The sequence below is a fragment of the Hydra vulgaris genome, chromosome 06 (assembly GCF_038396675.1).
Source record: "Hydra vulgaris chromosome 06, alternate assembly HydraT2T_AEP".
NCBI lineage: Eukaryota > Metazoa > Cnidaria > Hydrozoa > Anthoathecata > Hydridae > Hydra > Hydra vulgaris.
The window spans coordinates 26,836,136-26,855,302 of record NC_088925.1 but is presented as its reverse complement, the minus strand read 5'-3'; the positions used below and the strand labels follow the sequence as shown (position 1 = coordinate 26,855,302).

General features: G+C 29.4%; 1 protein-coding gene across 2 annotated transcripts in view; it reads left to right on the top strand.

Moving 5' to 3' along the window:
• LOC101235972 (probable voltage-dependent N-type calcium channel subunit alpha-1B) overlaps positions 1–19,167 on the top strand; it is a 113,730-nt gene that overhangs the window by 10,352 nt on the left and 84,211 nt on the right. For both annotated transcript variants that reach the window (XM_065799728.1, XM_065799729.1), the window contains exons 9-11: positions 1,954–2,099; positions 2,293–2,405; positions 18,456–18,565. In XM_065799728.1, coding sequence (XP_065655800.1) covers positions 1,954–2,099; positions 2,293–2,405; positions 18,456–18,565 — 369 coding nt within the window. The remainder of the gene's footprint in view (positions 1–1,953; positions 2,100–2,292; positions 2,406–18,455; positions 18,566–19,167) is intronic.

Genomic DNA, 19,167 nt, shown 5'->3' with positions numbered 1-19,167 from the left:
ATGTTACATCTTCATTATGTTACATCTTCATTATGTTACATCTTCATTATGTTACATCTTCATTATGTTACATCTTCATTATGTTACATCTTCATTATGTTACATCTTCATTATGTTACATCTTCATTATGTTACATCTTCATTATGTTACATCTTCATTATGTTACATCTTCATTATGTTACATCTTCATTATGTTACATCTTCATTATGTTACATCTTCATTATGTTACATCTTTATTATGTTACATCTTTATTATGTTACATCTTCATTATGTTACATCTTCATATGTTACATCTTCATTATGTTAAATCTTCATTATGTTACATCTTCATTATGTTACATCTTCATTATGTTAAATCTTCATTATGTTACATCTTCATTATGTTACATCTTCATTATGTTACATCTTCATTATGTTACATCTTCATTATGTTACATCTTCATTATGTTACATCTTCATTATGTTACATCTTCATATGTTACATCTTCATTATGTTACATCTTCATTATGTTACATCTTATTATGTTACATCTTCATTATGTTACATCTTCATTATGTTACATCTTCATATGTTACATCTTCATTATGTTACATCTTCATTATGTTACATCTTTATTATGTTACATCTTCATTATGTTACATCTTCATATGTTACATCTTCATTATGTTACATCTTCATTATGTTACATCTTCATTATGTTACATCTTCATTATGTTACATCTTCATATGTTACATCTTCATTATGTTACATCTTCATTATGTTACATCTTCATTATGTTACATCTTCATTATGTTACATCTTCATTATGTTACATCTTCATTATGTTACATCTTCATTATGTTACATCTTATTATGTTACATCTTCATTATGTTACATCTTCATTATGTTACATCTTCATATGTTACATCTTCATTATGTTACATCTTCATTATGTTACATCTTCATTATGTTACATCTTCATTATGTTACATCTTCATTATGTTACATCTTCATATGTTACATCTTCATTATGTTACATCTTCATTATGTTACATCTTCATTATGTTACATCTTCATTATGTTACATCTTCATTATGTTACATCTTCATTATGTTACATCTTCATTATGTTACATCTTCATTATGTTACATCTTCATTATGTTACATCTTCATTATGTTACATCTTCATTATGTTACATCTTCATATGTTACATCTTCATTATGTTACATCTTCATTATGTTACATCTTCATTATGTTACATCTTCATTATGTTACATCTTCATTATGTTACATCTTCATTATGTTACATCTTCATTATGTTACATCTTCATATGTTACATCTTGTCTTATATAATTTTGTTATTTTTTACAAAAACTTTAAACAACAACATGTCAAAAATCTTTATTTTTAGTTTTGTAATTTTTGTTTTAAACTTTAAGGACATGAAGGGATTGTCTTAACCTGGATGCCTAGATACCTAGTAACTTAGTTACCTTGTATCAATGGTAACCTAGATACCTAGTATCAATAGCTATGTTTATTACAACTAATGAAATTATTTACCCTTTTATGTCCAAATGATTTAAAAAATTTATTACAATTTATATATCTAGTATAATGACGAAGTTGAATTTGCTAAAGTTTCATTTCTTTTGGTAAAACGGTAGCAGCATTTTTGAAAAAATATTTATTTATTTGGCTCTCTAGCAGCTAACTTTGAATACCTATTACATCTTATGTTAGTGGCTTTTTCTTCTATTCTTTAAGTAGCATTGTAGTTCTGAAGAGCTATCAATTTTCATCTGGCTACACATTTTATTTTACTTGTTTTAAAAAGACTTTTTAAAACATGTAAAAAAAAAATGTCTGCATTTTTAGATTTTCTTTTCTTAATAATTTTTATGTAAATAAATTTAAACATTTTTTATTTGTTCAATAAAAAAACTGATAGAAAGTTATTTTATAGTAGAGTTGTAATTTTTCGTGCAAAGTTGAAAGAAATAATGACATCATCATTTATGGAATGGTCAATCATTGTATTAGTATTTCTTAATAGTGTATCAGGAGCCATCCAGTATAGTGGCCAATCAGATTTAATGACAAGTATACAAGGTATTTATAAAATTAACTGTAATTTTTTAAATTACTTTTATTTCGATTTTTTTACTTAACTAAATTGTGAAAATCAATGTTAAAATAACCTTTAAACCTGTAACAACATTAGAAAATAAAGAATAACTTTAATAATATTTGTACACATTTTTCTTGATTTTAATTTACTTTATACGTTTTCGTTTTACTTTAGATATGTCTGACCATGTTTTTATTGCATTTTATTTTCTTGAAACATCTTTAAAAGTTTTTGCTTTTGGACCAGTGCTGTACTTTAAATCAAATACAAATAGATTTGATTTTGTAGTAAGTAACATCAGTTTGCAGTTTTATTTAAAAGGCTTCATTTTTAGTATTTTGTATTAGCATTTTTATTATTCTATATTGGCTTAAAAATATTTTTTTGTTTTTATTTTAGAAATTTATTTTTAAAATACTTTATAAAAAAAAGTATTTCTTACTTGATTCTCAAAAATTGCAAAAATAAATGGAATTACTTGTGCTAATGTCGCACATATATGTTAATATTTGTATATATATATATATACATATATATATATATATTTATGTTTATGTATATGTATATGTATATGTATATATGTATATATATATATATATATACATATATATATATATATATATATATATATATATATATATATATATATATATATATATATATATTTATATAGATTGTTGCATTTGGAAGTACAGAAGGAAAATAATGATTCTTATGCCAACAAATACATCACTTTTAATTACATTTGACTTTCTTCCAACATTTGTGTGTTGTCAGAAAGTAAAAACCATTAATTTAATTACAATTTAATCATTTTTTAAAAAACCTGCAAAAACGCAAAGTTAATTAACCAGAATGTTTTGAAAAACTTTCTGAATGTTTTTAATAATATAAACAATGTTTTCATTTTTATTTTTTTTAATAAAATGTTTTTATTTTTATTTTTTTTACTGTAAATCATGTGGGGAGTGTTGCTACATCGACTATCTTATAGCCTGACTCGCAACAAAGTGCTGCTACATCGAATGACAAATAGCTTGACTCGCAATGGAGTGTTGCTACATAGACTATCTTATAGTTTGACTCGCAAGGGAGTGCTGCTACATTGACTGAGGGTTGGGGCAGGCAGTCTATCATAAAACGAAAAAAAAAATTCCACTCCTGCGTTTTAATTTTTACTTTTTGTCAACAAAATACGGAAAAACTTTCTGACAACCAGTTAGGGGTTATATATATATATATATATATATATATATATATATATATATATATATATATATATATATATATATATATATATATATATATATTTATGCGGCCGTGGCGCAATGGTTAGAACGCATGCATTATAAGCAGGAGATTGAGGTTCGAAACGAGCTCTGGACATAATTACGCGTCACGGTAAGGAAGGAGGCGTAAACTTCCTGGTTAAATGCACTTCCGCGGTGCTCTGTGAAAAGACCGTTAGGACTTCTTGGGGCACCTAAAAAAATTAAAAAAGAAAATAAATAAAAATATATATATATATATAAATAAATAAATAAATAAATAAATATATATATATATATATATATATATATATATATATATATATATATATATATATATATATATTAATTGTTGCATTTGGGAGTAAAAATGATTCTTATGCCAACAAATATGTCACTTTTAATTACTTTTGGCTTTTGTCCAACATTTTTGTGTTGTCAGAAAGTTAAAGCCAATTAATTTAATTACAAAATTTTTTTAAAAAAATACCCGCAAAAACGCAAATTTAATTGACCAGAATGTTTTTAAAAACATTCTGAATGTTTTTAAAATATTCTGAATTTTTTCAAAATATTCTGAATGTTTTTAAAATATTCTGAATGTTTTTAATAATCACACCTATCCAAAAACGGTCCCAACCTCAATTTTGAGGACCAAAAAAACGATCGATGGGGGCATTAATCTGCAAGTTCTCAGGTATCACCAGATGTAAAAATTAAAATCTAATCTCTATAGCCAAAGGAGAAAAACACATATAAAGTTTTATAGCACTTTGCGGTACTGATCGCACTTTGAGCCCCGTTGTAAATCTTTTTTTTTTTCTTCACTTTTGGGTTATTCAGTTTTTAAAAAATATCAAAAACTCTTTACATATATGTGTTGGCTATAACCTGACAAAAAATTAGCTCTTTAACACTTGTGGTTTGTGTACAGGGACCTAAAGTATAGGGTATGGCACTAAAAGCCTCTTTAAAAAGAGACAAGGGATGCTTTACGTTTTTATTCTAACCTTATTATTGACTATGGAAGTTTCAAAATTTAATAGAATGAAGCCTTGGTATGTATCTTTCAGGCAAAAAGCATAGAAGCAAGATATCTTTTATCTGTGCCAAGATATAGCTCTTAAAGTAGTAATCTCGCCTTTGAAAAAACGGTCAAAATGTAGCAGCTTTTTGTGGGTTTTTTAAATATTAAAAGTTACGTCAAATAATTAATTTAGTAACAACATCATGCGACTAGTAGATATAGGATTCTATGGTTGTTAGACTTTACATTTGTGTGTACTTTGTTTGCAAAAAGAGCGCTTTTTTTGTCCAAGTTTGTATAAAATATGGGGCAGAAAACACAGTCAGAGACATTTTTGCTAATTGTTCTGAATTTAAAACACATAAAAACCTCTTTATAATTTAGTTGTTAAACCCACAGGTTTGCTTTGTTGTTTTTTGTTTAAAATAATTGACCAAATATTGGATATAATAAAAAATGTTTTCCATATTGTAAAAATTACTTTAGAATTGTAAATTCAAAATTAATTGGTAATTTATAAAATGTTTTCAAAATTAATGTTAGAATCAAGTTTTTTTTTATATAAGTCAAATATGTATAACTTTGTTGTGTTTTTTTTTCTTGTATTGAAGTATCTCCTAAAATCTTTTATTGCTTTGATCAAGTTTTTCTACTATTTAAAAATGTGAAAACAAATGTTTCTTATTTTCCGGGAAAAGCCACAACATCAAAGTAATTACATTTAAGCAGTCAACAGTCTAAACAACTAAAAAGATTTTTTACCAACACAAGCTTGTACTGAAGTTATTTTTCAAAGATCAGTTGATTAACCACTGAAATGCCATATAAAAGAAAAACTCATCAAGATTGTTGGCAATCTGTATGCTTCTTTTGTTTTTCAAAATGTGACAGACGTATTTCTGATTTTATCAAGGAAAGAATACTAGGTATTTTTTCTGGAAATTCTATTGATTTTAAGGATGATAGAGTTCCATTGGGCATATGCAATTCCTGCAGAGCAATGGTACAAAAGCATGGCAAAGAATCTAGAAACTTGTCTCTTCCAAAGTTACATGACTTTAACAAAGCAATCATTAGTCCACAGACAAGAGGATTTGATTCTTATAATTGTTTAATTTGCCGGGTTGGCCAACTAAAAGGACGTTCTAGAAAGCTCACTTTTTCAACCGATCAAGATTTGAAAGAACCATCAAGTAGCTTTGATAAACTATGCTCAAACTGTCTCAGTGTAGTCAAAAGAGGAATAACACATGATTGTTCACAAGCCACCAAGTTTAAAAACTTTAAGAAAATGATAGCAACTGATTCCAGAACTGCTGAAAAAATGTTGAATGCTGGATCTTCTTGACTCAATGCATGGGATTTGCTTGTGTCTCTATTTTTATGACTAGGCAACTCATTCTATTATCTCCTAATGAGGGTACAGCTCTAAAACTCAGTTTTATGGTTCTGAGGCTGGCTGGTGTCAGGTTTCCCGAACTCTGTGGTAGCTCTCAGAGAGGCTGATTCCATCAACAGCTGAAAAGTATTAACAGTGCTATGTTGCGCATGGATGGTGTCCCTGTTTGTACTTTTGGTGTGCATTGCGGAGGCCACATTTGAAGCCCTTTGTTACGACTTAGAGTTTATTAGTAGTAATGAGGCAATTGCTTGGGCTATTAAACGGTGTTCTGAATACTATCTATGCTTTGAGTCAAGTTCTTCAATCTAATTTAAAAATGAATAAAGTACCAAAAACTATAAAACACAAAAAATCATCATCATCACCAAGTTCTCTAACCTATCTTTCACTAATATTCGTGGTCTTCGAAGTAACTTTTCTTCTGTTGAGTCTTATCTCTTGCAAAGTTCACCAGACCTACTTGCTCTTTGTGAGACTAATTTGAGTTCGGCTGTCTCATCTTGTGATCTTAGTGTTGATGGTTATCTTCCTCTAATTCGTAAAGACTCCAATAGTCACATGCTTAGCTTGGGCATTTACATTCGTAAGAATTCACCCATTTGTCGTGAAACTAGGTTTGAATCCACAGACTATTCTTTCATTTGCTTTTGTTTAGCACCACTTCACTCTATTGCCTTTCTCTTTGTTCTATATCGCTCTCCTTCATCTCAAGACTGCACTCTTTTTGACATTATTTATGATCAAATTGACCAAGCCCTCTCTCTTTATCCATCAGCTAATATAGTTGTTGTCGGTGACTTTAATGCTCACCAATCTGAATGGCTTAGCTCAAGTGTCAGTGACTCTGCAGGCATTAAAGCCGACAACTTTTGCCTTTCTCAATCCCTAACTCAAATAGTCAACTTTCCAACTCGCTTTCCACACAACCCAAATCATCTACCTTCTCTACTTGACTTATGTCTTGTTTCTGATCCTAGTCAGTGCTCAGTTTCTCCACATTCACCCTTAGGAGCTTCTGATCACAGTTTGATCTCTTTAAAACTAATATCTCATTCTTCTTCATCACCTGAATCCCCCTATTATCGAACCTCTTACAACTACAGTAAAGCTGACTGGGATTCTTTCCGTGATTTTCTTCGTGATGGCCCTTGGGTAGAAATCTTTCTACTTCCTGTCGACAAATGTGCTTCTTACATAACTTCGTGGATTCAGGCTGGCATGGAATCTTTTATTCCCTCTCGACCATTCCAGGTCAATCCTCACTCTCCTCCATGGTTTTCCTCACACTGTGCTGCTGCGATTGCCAATCGAAACCGATACTTCCATATTTATCAGCAAAACAATTCTCCAGAAAACAGACGTCTGTTTATTACTGCTAGAAACAACTGTAAAAAGGTTTTGTCTAACGCCAAAACCCGCTATTCTCAGGTCATGAAATCTCGTATCTCATCTCAAAAATTAGGCTCTTGTGACTTCTGGAGAATCTTTAATAATATCAATAATAAGGGCAAATCTATAATTCCACCTCTCTTGTATGGTTCAGACTTTGTCACCTCACCTAAAGACAAAGCCGAATTGTTTGCTAAAAACTTTTCATCAATATCATCTCTTGATTCCACTAGTTGCGTTCTACCTGATATTGCCAACAAACAGGTTGATCCATTGCTTGACATTCATATCACTCCAGCATCTGTATCTAAAGTGATTTCCTGCCTAGACTCTTCTACAGCTTGTGGCCCAGACAACATACCTGTTATTGTCTTGCAGAAGTGTTCTCAGGAGCTCTCGTCTATACTCTCAAAACAATTGAAAAGTTTTTATCAGAGTCTTGTTTTCCAGCCTGGTGGAAAGCGGTATCTGTTATCGCTATCTTCAAAAATTCTGGAGAGCGATCTGATTCATCTAACTACCGTCCCACAAGTCTTCTTCTTATCATAAGCAAGGTTTTTGAATCTTTAATTAACAAACACTTAATTTCTCATCTTGAATCTAATAACTTACTTTCTGACCATCAATATGGATTTCGATCTTCTTGTTCTCCAGCTGATTTGCTAACAGTAATAACTGACAGGTTTTATCGTGCATTAGATGAAGGTGGAGAGGTTAAGGCCATTGCTTTTGACATTTCAAAAGCTTTTGATGCTGGTCTTCTCCATAGGCTTTCTTCTTATGGTGTATCCGGCAACTTCTTTAAGATCATTGAAATCCTTCCTTTCCAATCGTAACATAAAAGTTGTCCTCGATGGACAACACTCTTCTCCTTATTCTGTAACTTCAGGGGTTCCTCAAGGTTCTATCCTTGGCCCTATACTCTTTTTAATTTACATTAACGATCTTCCAGATATTTTCACATCTAAGGTGGCATTGTTTGCTGATGATACTACCATTTATTCTTGTCGCGATAAGAAACCAACACCCTCTGATTGCTTGGAGGGGGCATTTGAGCTTGAAAAGGATCTCACTTCTGCTACAGCATGGGGCTCACAGTGGCTGGTGAACTTTAATTCTGATAAAACTCAATTTTTTTCAGCCAATCATTATCGCAATAATTTAGATCTTTCTATATTTATGAACGGTGATGTACTCGATGAGTCATCTACTCTTCATCTTCTAGGATTAACTCTTACTTCCAATCTTTCTTGGAAACCATATATCAAATCAGTTGCAAAATTAGCATCTGCTAAGGTTGCATCTCTTTATCGAGCTTGTCACTTTTTCGTCTTCGGATTCTATTCAATATCTCTAAAAATCTCAAATCCGGCCTTGTATGGAATACTGTTGCCATATCTGGGGCGGATCTTCTAATGATGCCCTTTCTCTTTTAGACAAGGTGCAAAAACGCATTGTAAACATAGTTGGACCTGCTCTTGCAGCCAACCTCCAACCATTATCACATCGTCGTAATGTTGCTTCTCTTTCTCTTTTCTACAAATACTATAATGGGCACTGCTCTAAAGAGCTAGCGTTTCTGGTGCCATCTACTATAACTCATTCTCGTGTTACTCGTCATTCAATTAAGTGTCATCCTTTTTCTGTGACTGTTCCTAAGTGCTCCAAAAACGCTTATTTGTCTAGTTTTTTTCCTCGAACATCAGTTCTTTTGAATTCGCTTCCTTCTTCTTGCTTTCCTGATTCATATAATTTGCAATCCTTTAAGTCGTCCTTCAATTGTTATCTTGCTCTACAATCTTTATCTTTTCTCTTTCAGTAACTTCCAACTTAAATTAGTGGCTGCTTGCAGCTTTGTTGGAAGCGAAGATGTTTAAAAAAAAAAAAAGAATAATTTGGTGAAGGTTGTTCACTGCAAGAGTTTAGGGGATTTATATAACTCAGTTCTCAGAGTTAAAGCAATCACTTCACCGCCTCTCATCAAACTAGATATTAATGGTGGAGGATCTTTACTCAAATTCAGCTTGAGTGTTATCTCCAATGGTGGATGTCAAAATGTCAAAACAAGTTCAGCCTCAAATGACAAAACTTACTGACTGAAGAATATGAGTAAGAAACAAGTGCCAAGCGTCGGCTACTTGTTGCTGTTGCTGAAAATGTTTTAGAAAGTTATAAAAATATGAAAAAAATTTTTTTTTTCACATTTTTAGTTAATTTGGGAAAATTGATATGCCTTTCTTTATTGCATGTGACATGAAGTTAGCCAATATCATCATGAGCATTCAGACTCACTCAAGCAAACACCCTTGTTGTTAGTATGATGTCAAATCTAGTGACCTCAAAGAACAGGGAACTCCAAGAAACTTCAGATCCATTAGGATGCAATACAAAGCATTTATTGAGAAAGAGAATGGAAAAATATGTGCAAAGGATTTTCATAATGTTGTTCATAACCCATTGTTTGACCAAGAAGATGTCAAACAAGTTATTAAGTTTATTCCTCCAATGGAACTTTATTTTCTCCTTGGAGTTGTAATTATCTTTACAAATCAATCTTAAAGATATGGCCTAAAGGCAAAGGTTGGCCATTACTTCTCAAATTAAAATTACAACCTTATCATGGTGGAGAGTTTGTTGGGAATGATTGTCATAAGCTTTTGAAGAATATGGATGTTTTACAAAAAATTATTGAAAGAGAAAAGGCAGACCATGTGCTTGATTTTGTGAAAACATTCCAAGATTTTAAGAGTTTTGTTAGCTCCTGTTTTGGAAGAACATTAAATACTGCATATGTTTAACATAACAAAGACTTTAAGAACTCATATCTTTAACTCCCAGTTTCAGTCACCCCAAAAACCCATGATTTCTAGAATGAAATTCTAGAAATACTTGATATAACATTTGTTGATAAGAAATAATCTTGTCTGAAATTTTTGTTTATATTATAAACTATATTAATTTATTTATAGTTTCATAAAATATCATAAGTTTACAAAAAATTTATCAGAAGTATATATCTTTATTTTGCAAGTACTAAATAAAAAAATCTCAACAGCAATTTGAAGAAAAAGTAATAAACACCATAACACTCCCATAAAGTAATTTTTTTTAAAAGGAAATCATTTTAAAGGAAATCAATCATCAGCCAAAGGTCTCCAGATCTTACTTGACTTATGCTCCAGTTATGCTGCGAAACATGATACAGTTTATAACAATATTAAGTCTCAAATAATGTTTTTTAAAATTTATAACCCCCTTATAAATAGTCCTCGTTTCACATTATCTGGCATGGTTCTCACATACACTAGTCAATATAAATACCTGGGTCATTTAATCTCAAATGATATGCAGAATAACAAAGATATTTTAAAACACGTGCGCTCTATGTATGCTAAAACTAATCTCATCCGTAGAAAGTTCAGCTCTACACAAATACAAACAAAGATCATGTTATTTAATGCCTTTTGCAGCCCAATCTATGGGTGTCAGCTATGGTGTCTTTGGAGAAATGACTCATTCCATCGTCTATGGGTTGCATATAATAATGCACTTCGCTTGATATTAAACAAGCTTCCATGGAACAGTGCTAGTGAATTATTTGTGAAATATGGTGCCCATTCACTCAATGTTGTTATTCGCAAGCAAAAATACTCCTCACTGTTACTGCTGCAGAATAGTGAGAACCTCATCATAAAAGCTTTTGTTAACTCAGACAGGTTCTTGCAGTCTCGACTGATGTTTAAATGGAGAGCTGAGTTATATTTATAACAGTTTAATTTCTTATCTTTATTTTTTTTTTATCATTCTTTTTCCTAGGGTCTTTATTTATATTCAAGTGCGTCTTTGTTTTATTCTAATCCACTTTATTGTAACCATTGTATACTTATTATTTTACCACTTTATTTTACCCATTGTATATTTATTATACTGGGCCTTGAGCCTGTCAATAAATTTGATTGATTTCATTTCTGTATGTATGTGTTTTTTCAATGGGAGATTAAGGTTAAATGGGATTTTCTTTTGTTTGATATCTTGTTAAAACCCATTTCAGTAAAGATATATTTCTTATTTAAATTTAAAAAAGTTGTTATTATTGTGTGTATTTCCAATATTTGGTCAATCATTTTAAACAAAAACAACAAACCTGTGGGTTTAACAACTAAAATATAAAGAGGTTTTTATGTGTTTTAAATTCAGAACAATTAGAAAAAATGTCTCTGACTGTGTTCTCTGCCCCATATTTTATACAAACTTGGACAAAAAAAGCGCTCTTTTTGCAGACAAAGTACACACAAATGTGAAGTCTAACAACCATAGAATCCCATATCCACTAGTCACATGATATTGTTACTAAATTAATTATTTGACGTAACTTTTAATATTTAAAAAACCCACAAAAAGCTGCTACATTTTGACCGTTTTTTCAAAGGCGAGATTACTACTTTAAGAGCTATATCTTGGCACAGATAAAAGATATCTTGCTTCTATGCTTTTTGCCTGAAAGATATATACCAAGGCTTCATTCTATTAAATTTTGAAACTTCCATAGTCAATAATAAGGTTAGAATAAAAACGTAAAGCATCCCTTGTCTCTTTTTAAAGAGGCTTTTAGTGCCATACCCTATACTTTAGGTCCCTGTACACAAACCACAAGTGTTAAGCGTTTTTGGATAGGTGTGTAATATAAACAATGCTTTTATTTTTATTTTTTTAATAAAATGTTTTTATTTTTATTTTTTATTTTTTTTACTGTAAATCATGCGGGGAGTGCTGCTACATCGACTATCTTATAGCCTGACTCGCAAGAGAGTGCTGCTACATCGACTGAGGGTTTGGTTGGGACAGGCAGTCTATCAATTAAAAAAAATAAAAAATTCCGGTCTTGCACTTTAATTTTTTTTGTTGTGTCAACAAAATACGGAAAAACTTTCTGACAACCAGTCAGACACACCCAGTACTTATATATATATATATATATATATATATATATATATATATATATATATATATATATATATATATATATATATATATATATATATATATGTATATATATATATATATATAAATACATATATATATACATATATATATAAATATATATATATATATATATATATATTTTTATATATATATATATATATATATATATATATATATATATATATATATATATATATATTAACTTAGTTTCTCTGCGCAGCGGCCTTGCTCGGCAAGGTTCGTGTTTCGGAGTTAAAGAGTTGAGAGAGGGTTGCACCACAAATAACAACTAAAAAAATAAAAAACACAAAAAAATGAGTAGCCTCCTCGACTGTAGTGGCCCCCCTCGGGCCTTGGGGAGGTGAATAATCTAAAAAAAAAAAAAAAAAAAATATATAAGTAATGGGTGTGTGTATATATATATATATATATATATATATATATATATATATATATATATATATATATATATATATATATATATAAGTAATGGGTGTGTGTATATATATATATATATATATATATATATATATATTAGGGATATGACTTTTTTGCAACCTACTAGGCCTGTATCGTAATTCAATGAACTTTTATGTAAAAAGAACGAATAGATGTTTCATTTTGACATATTTTGAAAAAAGGTCTCCCCAAAACCAAAAAATCGAATTTTCAATAGGTACACTTTTGTACAGTAAATGAATATTAAAGGCTGAAGATGTTGTAAGAGTCATACTCCTGTTGTTATTTTATTTATTTATGCAACATGTACTGTGATATAACAAAAAACATTATGTGATATATAATTATACAAGTATTACAAAATTAACAGTATCAAAGCGTCTAGTACAACAATATACATAACTGTCTGTGTCTATAGGCCTACTGTGTTTAGTACATGGGTCACATGATGCTCACGTCTCATAAAGAGTCTAGCGCTTATTACTTAGAATGAATCGAAGTTGCAGTTTGTCTTTCTTTCTGCAGGAAGCATACAGGTCTTGCATCACCTTGATTGCACGTTCAGCTATCTGATTACTTCGTGGTATGTCGATGACGGATGGCTCTTTCTTCCAGTGATTTTTGAATGACTGCCTTTTTGTAAGGCTTCAATACATCAGATAAATTCTTGAAGTCATTGTCATTGTACTTTTGACTACTGAACCAATGTTCTGCCCACTCATATGAAATGAACCTGCAAACCTTCTCCAAATTCTTTCTCGCTTCAGGCATAAGAATGAACGCCAGAATGGCGAGAATGGCTCTTGAGTTCCATCTGGCATTGCTCATATTAGGAATGTTCTGAAAGTGAATCAGAGGGAAGTTTCTTTGTTCTTCATAGAACCTAAACACTCTTGTTAAATGGTACAAAAACTTCATATCGTCTCTCCACCCTGATTTATCAAGAATTTCTACAGTTCCATTCACAAACTTATCCTTCAGTTCATCATACTTATTCAACAGTTCAGACACAAATGGGTATTCAATGTTTGGAGATTTGGTATCACCCCCAAGTTCTTCGTCCATCACCAGACGGAGAATCCTGTCTAGTACGTGATGCTGACAACCGATAAATTGTGGTATTGTGACACCCTTTAATTTAAACATACGTTGCAACTTCACAACAACTCCATTTCTCTTCCCAGTATTGACGTTTGTTGTATCAGTAATGATCATCTTAATTGAATTCCACAAATTGTATTCATCAATAAGTTTGGCAATTTTTTCAGCAACAGTTTCAGCTTTGCCATCTTTTAAACGCAGTGCATCAAGTTTCACGTCAGTTCTTTCATTCTGAAGTACAACTACCTGATATTCCTTATCATCTATTCGTTTGCCGTCAAAGTGTAAGGACCACTGTTCCATTTTAAGTTGTTGTATCATTTCTTTTTTTAATTTACCTGCCTCTTTGAATATGGACTTGTAAATTGCTGATTGACTTGGAGTTGGAATATCAATACCTTGTTGTGATAATACATTGCATATTTTAGCAGCTTTCTTTGTGGAAACTCCACTTGATGTAACCATACTTACAGCAAATTTACTTTTGTAGTGCTTTCTAGTTTTTTTCTGAGTGTCCTCATCATCGTCTTTATCACCGTCGTCGTCTTCATCATCTTCACTCTTACTTTTGCAGTTTTCAGATTCAGTACCACTGTCTGTGGTAGACAGGACTTGTGATGTGGAAGGTATTGCTGTTCCAGACTGGACTTTCCTTCTCTTGGAAGGGTGAATGGTTTCTTTACTTGCCACTTGTCCTGTTGAGTACCCCACCTGTCCTTTACTTTCTTTTTGTAGGTGGTATAGACGTTTATCTTCCGAGGATAACCACTGGCCATTCACTTTCGTGATGTCAAATAATGCATTGAGAACATCATATTTTCCACGCTTGACACATTCATCATAGACCTTCAGCACCTTCATAAGCTTTGCTCTTATCACTTGATCAGACACACGTGGAAAATTCAGTTTATTGTCCCACAATTTTGTAATTTCCTTAGAAATTTGGTCTATTCGTTCTTTTCTTCCTTTAACATATGCTCCGAGAAACTGGTATCTTCCTACGATCTGCAATTGAAGTGGTATTCTGGATTTTTCATCGAGTGAATGTTCTTCTACAGCCACGCTTCCTCTTCTTCTGTGTGACTCTTGAAATCTCACCAAATTTTTAGTCCAAGTCTTCTTGTTCTTTGTTACTGTGGTATGACTTTTCTTGTGAGACATCATATAATATTGTTACGACTTTACGGATAGCTGAGCGTAAATATCCGTTTAATAAAGTCGTTTAATTAATAAAATACTTTAACTGTATAGTAATCCAATTATAGTTCGATAATCCAGTCAATGTTGATAACAGTTCGATAATCCAGTCCGTATCCTAACGATAATGCTACAACTACTTATACTTCGTACACTTACAGCGTCTTTAGTTCGCTACAGTAGTTCCTTATTAGCTCAGTTACACGCAGAGTACTTCATAGAACTATTCACATTATCAACACTGAGCTCTGACAGCAGCTCGCTTATATAATTATTTAGAGCTTCCAGAATGTTCTACTAAGTTCTATAATCTTCTACAGTCTGTTACAGTCGTCTATATCACCGTGGTAACACAATGACGTCATCACATAACAATTCCAAGTATTTGCCGGCACACGGCCGTTTCGTTGCCATGGTAACGCGTGGCGTTATATTTATAAATTCATAACAAAATAATGAAATAAATAGAATTAAGCTGAGAATTAAGCTTAAGATTAAAACATCGGTCAAAAATGAATGTATAAAAATGGTAAATCAAATTTTTATTTTGGGGGTGACCTTTTTTTGTTGCAGAAAGCTATTTGGGCCTTTTTTCATGATTTTAGGTAAAAGTTCATCGATTTATGATACAGGAAACATTTTATTTGAAAAAAAATTAAAAAGTCATATCCCTAATATATATATATATATATATTTATATATATATATATATAGTTATATATATATATGTATATACAACCCTTAGAATTAGGGTTGGCATTCAGCAATGTCGACCTAACTACCGAGCTTAAATTGTTTGAGGTCAGCAATTTTTTGCTGACCTCGTTTCTATGTTTTATAGTAACCTCTTTGTGTCAAATTTTATTTGCCGTCCTCTAACAGTTTGAAGTCGGCAATTATCTGCCGACCTCATTTTTTCTAATTCCGAGGGTTGTATATAAATATATATTTATATATATACATATATATATATACACATATATATATATATATATATATATATATATATATATATATATATATATATATATATATATACATACAAACATACATATATATATATATATATATATATATATATTATATATATATATATATATATATATATATATATATATATGTGTATAGGTAAAGCTACAGTTAAGCGGTCTAAAATAATAATTTTATGTTTAATTTTATTGTTTTTAAAAGTATGTTTAAGGTAATTTTTGTGCATCATAATAAAATTGTCATTGATTAATCGAAGTCTGGAAGGAATTGCATTTGTTTGATAAATATCTCTGTAATGTTTGATTCTTATAATGCCATCAATTTTATGCAAATTCCCTATTCTATCCAGAGAAAAAAAAACCCAAACTTGTACAGAGTCCCCACCATGCTTGAGAAAAAAAAGAGACTTTTTTTCTCGACCATGGTTGAGAATTTCTGTTATTTCTGGAACAGTTAACAATCATTAACTTGTCTGCCATCAGTATTTGTTATTTATTAGGTCAGTCATCAGTATTTCTAACCTATTACTATACCCCAGCCATGGGACGCCAAAATCAGGATATGCCCTTTTGAGACCTGTTTTTGTCTAAAATGATGTATTTCTGCAATTTAATAAAACCAACTATTGTCAGTATTACATGCATCAGTGATTTTCACAACTTTAAGTTTTATGCAATTACAATCATCAGGTGAAGTACAAATATAATTTTTTCATTGAAATAACATTCTATTATAATAGATGACATCTTTAGCCATGCATTTCACTAGATAACAAAAATCATGTATCTATATATATATATACATATATACTTGTCTGGTTCAGATGGTTTTCCATTATATCATTTTATATATATATATATATATATATATATATATATATATATATATATATATATATATATATATATATATATATATATATATATATATATATATATATATATATCTATATATATATATAATTGATAAAGGTATGCCAAGCAAAAAAAACAATAATTGAATTTTTGAAATTTGAAAAAAGATTTATTTCTTTTAAATAAATATATAATAATAAAAAGCACTAGAGGCCTTTCACTATTTTCATCAGTAGTGCTATGTTTAATGCTTTATCAAATTTTTTTATATTACTGTAGAAAGTTAGATAATAGAAAAATTAAATTGCTATATTGTAACTATGAGTTACAATTGTAACATTTTTTTAAAAAAAGGAAGTCTCAATTAAATGTGTCATGTTTTTGTTTATGTAAATGACTTTCATATGACAACAAATTTTTTTCACTTTTTAATTCAAGGAAAACAAAGAGTTGGAAAAAAGGTTCTATAGTTTTGTTGTGCAATCTCTGGCATTCAAATACATGATTGTCAAATTGGTCTGTAGAATTTCCTGTTCTGCAACTGGAAATATGACCATTAGTACGGTTTCTTAAATTATTTGTTTTTCCAGTGTAAGTAGATAAACCATTACATGATAAACACTTTAAATAATAAATAACATTTTTGCTATTACAAGTAATGCGACTTTTAATAGTCTTTAAATTTAATTTAAGAAACCGTACTAATGGTCATATTTCCAGTTGCAGAACAGGAAATTCTACAGACCAATTTGACAATCATGTATTTGAATGCCAGAGATTGCACAACAAAACTATAGAACCTTTTTTCCAACTCTTTGTTTTCCTTGAATTAAAAAGTGAAAAAAATTTGTTGTCATATGAAAGTCATTTACATAAAAAAAAACATGACACATTTAATTGAGACTTCCTTTTTTTAAAAAAATGTTACAATTGTAACTCATAGTTACAATATAGCAATTTAATTTTTCTATTATCTAACTTTCTACAGTAATATAAAAAAATTTGATAAAGCATTAAACATAGCACTACTGATGAAAATAGTGAAAGGCCTCTAGTGCTTTTTATTATTTATATATTTATTTAAAAGAAATAAATCTTTTTTCAAATTTCAAAAATTCAATTATTGTTTTTTTTGCTTGGCATACCTTTTTCCATTATATTGTTTATTATCAATTTTGTAGTTATATATATATATATATATATATATATATATATATATATATATATATATATATATATATATATATATATATATATATATATATATACACCCTAATATATATATATTTTTATTTATATATATGTATACATATAGATATATAAAATATATTTGAGGTTATGTATTTTGATGTAATAATAGGAAGACTCTTGTACGTGTTACAATGCTCAATATTGTTAAATAGTATATATTTATTAATATATATCAATTTATATATATATATCAAAATGTATATATCAATATATATATATATATATCAATATATATATATATCAATATATAAATATATATATATATATATATATATATATATATATATATATATATATATATATATATATAGTGCACAATGTTATTAAATAATATATATTTACATATATTAAATAATGTATGTTTTTATGTATTAATGTATGTATATGTAATTTATATTTTTGTTTTAAATATACAGGTTCTCATTGCCAGTTTATCGGATTGGGTTATTAAAAGCAATTATAAAACAAGCATTGGGGTATCTGTTTTTCGTCAATTAAAGTTGTTGAGATTTTTTAAGTTTACTAGGTATGTAAATGTGTATTTATTTTAATGCATTTTTTTATATTATATATGTATTCGTTTATATAGTTAACTTAATTTATTGAGCTTACTCATATATAGTTTAATGCAGCTAAGCAAATAGAAAAGTTGTAGTTTTAAATGTTCTTTGACAAATATTAAAGATTTAATCAATTTTTCTGACTCAACATTTTTTTGCTTGTTAGCTAAATTGGCATTATAAGCAAAAAAAAGTTTGCAATTAATGTTTTTATATATTATATAGGTTCAACAATGATACCATAATGGGATAGTAATCATGATTTTGTAGATCTTTTTTTCTTAACTCTGATTTATAATATTTTATAATATATTATTTAACATATTATAAGTATAATACATTATATAATATATATTATACTATTTAAAACATAAATTTAGTTTAGTATTAAAGTGTTTTAATATTAAAGTTTTTAAATTTCGCATATGGAATCATCCATAAACAATTTTTGTTTATGGATGATTTTTAAATTTTGTTAAAATTGCTAAATTATCACCATAAATCAGCACTTGTTTTAGCCGATAATTATCAGCTACAACAAATCTTAATTTTGTATTTCCATAAGCTA